Source organism: Guyanagaster necrorhizus (assembly GCF_019112545.1).
Source record: "Guyanagaster necrorhizus MCA 3950 unplaced genomic scaffold BT62scaffold_26, whole genome shotgun sequence".
NCBI lineage: Eukaryota > Fungi > Basidiomycota > Agaricomycetes > Agaricales > Physalacriaceae > Guyanagaster > Guyanagaster necrorhizus.
Window position 1 is genome coordinate 528,422 of NW_025064905.1, and position 8,190 is coordinate 536,611.

Sequence of the window (8,190 nt, forward strand, 5' to 3'; positions counted from 1 at the left end):
ACAAGTGGGTTGTATCAGATGAGCCAATCATGACCAAGGAATACCTTCTTAGTCCTTAAGTTAGTGATGGCCAAGTTGATTCACTCTAAATGATCACTGATAGTGAGTCATAATTTGATAAACTCTATAATTGAGCTAATCTGATTTTTGGTTCTGTCAGCATTATATACTGAGATAGAGACAGCTGTTGCTTGAGTGAAAAGTTTATGCTTGTCAATGAAAGCTTGATTAATAGAGCCCTCTATACAGTCACTGTCAATAAGGACAGTTACTACATATGTGCATCAAGATGTAAGTGTCTTGATTTGGGCCTTGATAGTCAAGTCTCATTCTGAGGTCTTCTGCCATTGAATATACTTCTGGGGTCCTTTAAGCTCATTGAGCTATTCCAGAGCTCAGCATCATTTAGCCTTTCTCATCTCCTCAATTATCTTGTTGATCACTTCTTTGGCTCAGGTTTTATATACCTAGTTCTTAAGTACTGCCTTTGCTTCTTTTTCATTCTTTACATCCTTGATGGCATGCCAAGTCCATTCAGTGTCAAAGGGCTTAAGTCATCCTATGAGGATCACTCTCTCTGTTCAGCTTATAGGTGGTTGAGTTTTTGGTCTAAGTAATTCTCTCAGTGATCTTATAACAACAGAATGGAGTACAGTTGACTATCTCATAATGCATGATGTCAAAATGCATAATTCTGACTTTGCATACAGATTGGGCTGGAATGCAGTTAGAGAGCAGAAAAATAGGCTAGAAATGCATATCGCATAATGCATATAGTTTTAGTTAGGAATATGCATTGTCAGATCTAAAATTGTAGTAAGCTGATATGATATTGTGTATATATTAGAACAATAAAGAACATAATTTGTTTGTATGGACTATAACAAACATAAAAAAAACTATTGTAAAGTGGTGCAGCCTATATCTCTATAAACATGCCTCCTGAACCAACATGAAAACCATGTGCTAAACCTGGAAATCCATATGAGCATACAAAACAGAAGGAGAAAGTTCCAATGTATACATCATTGGCTCAGCCTCCAAAGCAGATCTCTCACCCACACCTCACAATAGGAGACTGGCTCATAATATTCAAATATGTTGATAACCATCCTTCCCATTGACATGCTGACATTGTGACACATTTCACAAACTGAAAGAAAGGTGCACTGCTCTTTACTCAACCAACTCTTTTATGAAAACTGACATCTCATGCAAAAATCGAATAGCATGCAAATGAGAATTCTAATGCATTATCATCCAAAAAGTCTCACATTGTCATCCAACCTGATGTGAAGCATGCTATTGCATCCTGATATCAGAATATGCAGCTCCAAGATGAGACTGTAACCAGTGCAATGCTGATAGAGAAGTGAAATTGGATTGAAAATCTGATGAATATTCCAGAGGATCAGTGTTTGAAAGGAGAGGGATGGTTGAGGTCATTCTGCAAGGCATGGAAGATTCAGGAGGTTCAGCAGCATGGAGAAGCAGGCTCAGTGGATATGGCAGCAGTGGAAAAAGAACATGTGTGCCTTCACAGCATTATAGTGAAATATGTAATGCAGGACAGATGGAATATTGATGAATCTGGTCTTGTCATCTTTGCCATCCCAGATCATACCTTGGTATCTGGTCCTATAAGTGGATGGAAACAGAACAAGTTCTGTATCACCATGTGTTTTGCTGTGAATGCAGATGGGAGTGAGTGAATGCCAGTTGTTTTCATTGGAAAGTTGAAGCAACTATGGTGTTTCAAAAAAAAGAGTCCAACAATGATAGGATTCTATTATTGGAATAACAAAAAGGCCTGAATGATGAGCAAAATATTTACAGAGTGGGTGAAGATGTTTGATTTAAAGATGAAGAGGGAGATGCAACAGGTTCTGCTGATCTTGGACAACTTTTGAGGGCATTCCATTGCTTATACACCCTATAACACAAAGCTGGAGTTCTTTGAGCCCAACCTGACTCCATATGTCCAGCTGCTAGATGCTGGTATTATCCACTGCTTCAAGGCACATTATCAGAATACCATGTGTATTCATGCATTTGATCTCAATGATCTTGGAGAGTCTGAGATCATCAAGCTTGATCTCCTTGAAGCTATGACTATTGCTTATGATGCTTGGGCAAATGTCAGCAGTGAAATAATAGCAAACTGCTGGAAACACACTGGTATAATGTCTGACAATGCACTTGAATCACAGCCCACCACACCACCCAATGATTTCCAAAATGCCTCACTTCTCAAGTCTGCATGGAACCTTGTTCATGACTTTGTCTCAACAGACAAATACACACTTCCAGGGATCGAACAGACATTGCAGAATCTGCTTGGAAATCAATATGCTGATGCTGACTGGCATTCTGCTCTTATGGCTGTTATGAATGCAGAGAATGATGTTGGTAAAGTACTGGAGGCAGTCAATCAGTTGGCTTCTTCATCACAGTCAAAAATGAACACACCTTCCACTCAAATTGCCCCTATTCAACAGCTCCAGACAGCAGAGATCTGTTAAGCCCAAACTCCATGTGACTACTAACACGTGATAAACAGTTTGGTACCTCGCACTTTGAGTATGTCTGACTGAGTTCACTGATGTGTTAATAGAGGTGTGTGATCAAGGCGTTGCCAGTTGCTCGAGATAGGATGGTAGAGAATAAACTTTAGCTCGAAGCTGAGGTATTACAGTGAGAGCTATGCTATTTAAATACTGTTTCGTTATCGTGCTATAAATAACTGTTCACAAAAGATATTGTCTGCTGTAGAGCTGTTTCCCCTATCATTGCCAGACTCTCCACAAAAGCTGTTGTCTTGCTGCAGAGCTGTAGTCATGCACTGCAATTTAGAGACAAAAGGAGCATTGTCTCTCCCTTCACAGCACACAGCAGCGCTATAGGAGAATGACCGACTGGGCTGCTGAGCTAAGCATTCCCACAGTCCTAAGCGCTGGCCTAAGTGCTTTGATTAAGCCAAGATAGGGGTCATTTCCGAGGAAAAGGAAAGGAAAATAAAAAGAAAAGTGGAAAAATCGTAACAAGATCATGTTGAAGGACCACCTTGTCAAATTGAAATAACAAAATCACATGTTTGGTCCCATTCTAACCATTAAAGAGATGGTTAGCCCTATTGCAGAAAAGTATACTGAAGATCTTGAGACAATGCCAACAGATGAGGAGATTGTTGCTGCTGTCAAGCATGATATTGCAGTAGAAAATGAGGAAATAACTGTCATTGATGATGAGGAGGAGGATGAGGAGGATGAGAAGGATGAGGAAGAACAGACCTTAATAACTACAAGAGAAGGATTTGAGCTTATTCGAAAGCTGGAGGCATTTTATGTTTCACAAGATGACCAGAGTGGATTAGTACTACAGCTGAGGAAGTTGAGAGGAGCATTATTCAAGGAGATGCATGGAAAGCTGACCCAAAAGCCACTGACAGCATTTTGGGGCAATGATGACATTGTCACATATGTCACATGTCACATCACATACTATTTTGGTTCTGCATAAATCTATAAATGCATATGGTTTTGGTGTCTTCCAACCATATGCATTGTGAGATAGTCAACTGTATATTCAAATGTGCAGATAATATAGGTATAGATGTAACTATAGAGATACTATCAGTCTGCTTAGCAGCTGTTTGAGACACACCACTAAGTTTTTTGGCCAATTCAGTGGAATTGCTCACTGGTCAGCCCTATCTTTTATCTTCTCTGTCTTTGTTTCCTTCCTGAGTTCTTCATCTTCCTTCTGCAGTTTGGCAATCTGCACTCTAATGTTTTCTTGAGTATGTTTCTTCTTTGGGCAGTCCCTCAACAGATGTCTCTTCTGGCCACAATTAAAGCATTTTCTCTCCTTCTTTAGCTAATCTATGTTCATCAGCTTGCTCTGGCTGGTATATATAGTGCCAGTTCCAATCTTCTGCATTTCATATGTGGGATGTTGGAGGAGATCAAGGTGCTAGTTTTGACAGTGCTGGTCTGATTGCCTGACTTCATATTCTATAGCTGATAAAGCTTGTGATCACTCTGAAGGTTTGCCTGTTTGGCTTTCTGCCATTGTCATTCCTTATACATTTCAGTAACTCACTCTTTTCATGTATCATATCTCTTTGAGATGTTCATTCTGATGTCTGAGATCATCTTGATGTAGGAGAGAGATGCTCTGTATTTGAGCATCTCAACTATCCTGCCATTATTGGTGATGTCATCTCAGATCTCAGCAAGTTTGCCAAGTCATTCCAACTCATTGAAGTATTTGCTGGCAGGTTTATCTCCTATCTTGTACTCCTTCATCTTGGTCTTGTGTACTTTCTGCATGGCTGGGTCAGTGAACTTATTATAAAGGAGTTGTTTAAACACTGGCCAGAACAGCAGTCAGTAGTGCTGTCTGGTTGTTGATCAGAAGCTGGGGGAAAGCAAAGTCCACCAAAACTTGGCTTTGTCTTTAAGATAGATGAAGGCAAAAGAGACCTGATAGATATCAAAAGAGAAGTATACCAAGTACACTTCAAAGTATTATTCACAATCAATAAGAAATCAGTCAATATTATCTGATGTGCTCTTGAAGAAGCATGGCTTGCAGAGTAAGTTGGGTTTGCAATTGATGATGGTGGCATCTAAGAGTAAGGCCTCTATCAGGTTTGGGTATTTATTAAATGGTGGCTGCCACCATTCAGCTGGTGGACTGGAGAACAAGTAAAGTGAATTATTGTCAGCAACTAGGCTGTTTGAGGGAGATGCTTTCTTTTGCACAATAATTCCATTTTGCATGGTGAATCCAAGTTTCATTTCCTCAGAGTCATCCTTCTCAGAGGCCTTTCTGCTGGGTCTGGCTTTGTCTGATGGTGGTTGTCTTCCAAGGAGTCAGCTCCTCTTGCTGACTCCAGGGTTTTAGAATCTGGTGGATCAGCTAGTCAGCTAGGGTCAGAATTGAGCAAGCCAGCTAGTGGAGCTTCAAATTGAGGATGTTAAGTGTGTATATCATGTTCTAATACTTCAAATAGATGGTGCTATATAAATGGCTCATTTTAGTGCAACTGAAGAGGTCCACAGCATGAGTTTGATCTTGTACTTGGATTCATATGCTGGGAGCTCCCTTAGTTGATCTTCTGGATGGGTCTTATTGTAAATAAAAATGGCCTGTTCAGTCATGGCATACTGTAAAATATCTCTTTTTTCAGTGTCATCTATGATGGCATACTCTTTCTCTAGAGACAACATTAGCCAACTAATATCCCTCTATAAAACCACTGTCTTCTCCTTATACAGCCTTAAATATTCTTTCTCCCATTCTTATTGTATCTCCTCTTCTAATGCTTCTTTATCCATTTCTTCTCTGGCATATTCCATAAATTCTCTCCATTTAAAAGAAATATCCTGCTTTCTCTTCTCATCCTCTCTCTCATTCTTGTCATCTGTCTCTTTCTTGCTGTCCTTGGTGAAAAAGCTGCTGGGTGAGTCATAGATGGATGAGGTGCATGGTCTGATCATCATGAGAGAGCTGGTCTTCATTCCTATTGCTGAGTCCTGCAATATTGGGGTCAGTCTTAGGAGGAGACTGCTTGAGGGGTTGGCTAGCACTGATCTCAACATCTCTTCAGTAGCCATCTTGTGCTCTCTGTTCCTCTAATTTGTGCTGATACTGATGAAAGTTTCAATAAAACCAAGGGTTGAAGAATAATCCTGCAATCCTTCCTCCAAGAAATCACTGGAGACCATAGTCAGGGACATGGATATTGAGAGGGACTTGTAGTCTATAGACATCAAGGATGGATTCAGAGTTCAAGGGAATGGTATCTGTATCATCAATAGTGAGGTTTCTGGAGAGAGAGAGATAAGTGTCTCTCTGAGTAGCCTCACTTGAGGTGATAGCTTCTGTGGATCCTGTCCATGGATCAGTGTCTGCTGGTGTGCTGGGCTCTCAAAAGAGAGAGCCTGAAGTTTCAGTTCAGAGGCCATATCAGATTGGACAGCTGGATCCCCAGGTTGCAGCTTCAAGTTTGTGCTGGTGGTGATGGTACTGCCTGTTGTATCAGGCCTCCTCATACTCATTTTGAGCCTGGGCCACTGTGTGCTTAGCAGTATCACTGGCTCATTCTGTTTCTTTGATTCATTTGTGTGAGCCCCTGTCAGAGCTAAGCTGAGCATGAAGCCTTTCTCCTGTATTGACTCAGACATGAAGTCTGATATCTCACCTTTCTGGTGGGTTCTCATCATTCAACCAGAGATCAGTGGCTCTATGACTACCATAGTTGGTGTGAACAGAGGGAGCCAGGCTTCCTTCTGGAGTTGCATAGAGGGAGTCATGGCTAGAGTCTAGAGATGCATGTCAGAAGCCTGGAGCCACTTTAATGGCATCAAGAGAGTCTTTGGCATGGTCTCCAATTTCATGCTCAGGTGGAGTGGTGGAAGGGTCAGAGGACAGTTCAGCATCAAAGAAGTTGTCAGAGAGATCCTCATCCTTATAGTTCAGGACTGGAGGAAAGAGCACCAGAACCCACAGATTTCTGAACCTAGTGAGCTGAGTGTTACTGTTTCTGCTAGTTATTCATTAGAGTCAGAGAGAGTACTAGTGTCTTTCTTCTTCTTCAATGCCCTACAAATCTGAGCCACTAGGCCTAGCTTTGAGTATAGGTCTGAACATGGGCTGAAAGGAGGCTCAGGGAGAGGTAGAGATATCATAGAGAGGAAGGTCAGGCATAATATTGTATAGGATCTGTTATACTTGCTGGAACACTTGATAGTGCCTGACTATCCAAGTGGTTACTGATTGTCATCCTTAACAAAGTTGGATGATTGCAAGTAAGCTTAGAAGCATTCTAATGATGAAAGCTAAAAGTTTAAAAAAGTTGTTGGTAAGATCAGGGGTTGTTGTATTTGCATGTCAGATAAAAGAGCAGTCACTGTAAAGTCAAAGCCTTAGAACTTTAGCAAATGAATTGAATCTATATTAAAGATGGAGCCAATCTGAGAGTTCAATTTGATCTGACCAGTAAAATAGACTATGCTTAATTACTCAGAAAGAGCAGCTGTGATTGTGGAAACATGTATCTTTGAATAAAAACAATAATATAAGCATGAGGAGCAGTCCAGAAAAGGCTGTTCACAAGCTTTTATTTTAATATATACTCTATTAAGATATAAAGAATAGTCATAAGGCAAACTGATCCTTTATTCAAAATCTGGAAATTGTGAAATAGAAGGAGATAACATATGTTCTAGACCAGAAAATAAACTTCAATGGTCTGTGATATGATGAAATTAGAATGACTGTGAATTTGCTAAGTGATTGAGCAGTAAACTTGAAATAAATCAGCTTGGAAACTCTTACTCATTGAAGCAGAGCCAAATATGTCTGAAAGAAATAGTAGATTATTAGAATATTTAGAATTGAATTGATACTCACATGAAATTAAAATGAATGTTATGTTTGACATGAGATATTCGGTGAGCAAAGATGGAATGGATATTGACATGTGATCGAGTTTGGGACAGGATGGCAAATATGTACAAATAGATAAATCGCTCTTGTATCTGATTCCGACAATGGCTTTCTGGCAAATCCCACCAGAACCTCGCATGTGCAGTCTTTATTATTTTCAGATAGGAAATGTACTGTTTTTGGGCAAACCTAGCATGGGTTTCTGATTATTTTCTGGTTTTTCTTTGGCCAGTAACACATCTTCAGCATTTCTTATTCCCTCTGCGTCTCGAGACCAGACCACGCAATGCCGCAGTCAGCTACATCCCTCGATGCTTCGAAACCTTCCTCCACGGACATCCATTCTGTACAGGAGTCTCTTTAATGCAGTTTTACTCCCTTGGTAAATTAAGTTCGGGCTTCTCGGCATCCCCCTTAAATTCCTCGAACAAAGGTTTTACCCCTTTAGGCCAGGCCTCAGATCTCAAATTGAAAAGCCAATTCTTAAACGAAAAATATATGGTAATCTGGGATATGAAATTTCTATCTAACTAGGCGATTCACGAATGACGCGTACGACAATTTCCATGCTGGCAATGCTGTCTTGCTCAAAGTCAATGGCAACAGCTCTCAATATCATGGCCAATGCTTCCAAAGCTAGACATACCAACAATTGTATCGTGCAGTATTTAACTGAGGGTTCTTGGTGCATTAGCTGCCACATCATACTGTACCTCAGCGTTTTCTCACTCAAAA

The 8,190-nt window shown here is 40.3% G+C and overlaps 1 protein-coding gene across 1 annotated transcript; it reads left to right on the plus strand.

The window, feature by feature from the left end:
- The first annotated feature begins 2,061 nt into the window (after positions 1-2,061).
- BT62DRAFT_935669 (uncharacterized protein) lies at positions 2,062-3,232 on the plus strand. The gene is made up of 3 exons (XM_043186995.1): positions 2,062-2,417; positions 2,470-2,515; positions 3,048-3,232. Exons 1-3 carry the CDS (start codon positions 2,184-2,186, stop codon positions 3,053-3,055), a joined length of 288 nt encoding a protein of 95 aa, XP_043036446.1. The 5' UTR covers positions 2,062-2,183; the 3' UTR covers positions 3,056-3,232.
- The last annotated feature ends 4,958 nt before the right edge of the window (positions 3,233-8,190 follow it).

Coding starts and splice junctions, on each gene's coding strand:
- BT62DRAFT_935669 (XM_043186995.1), top strand. CDS start 2,184: ATGTCTGACAATGCACTTGAATCACAGCCCACCACACCACCCAATGAT. Junction 2,418..2,469: donor AGAATGATGTTGGTAAAGTA/CTGGAGGCAGTC, acceptor AAATGAACACAC/CTTCCACTCAAATTGCCCCT.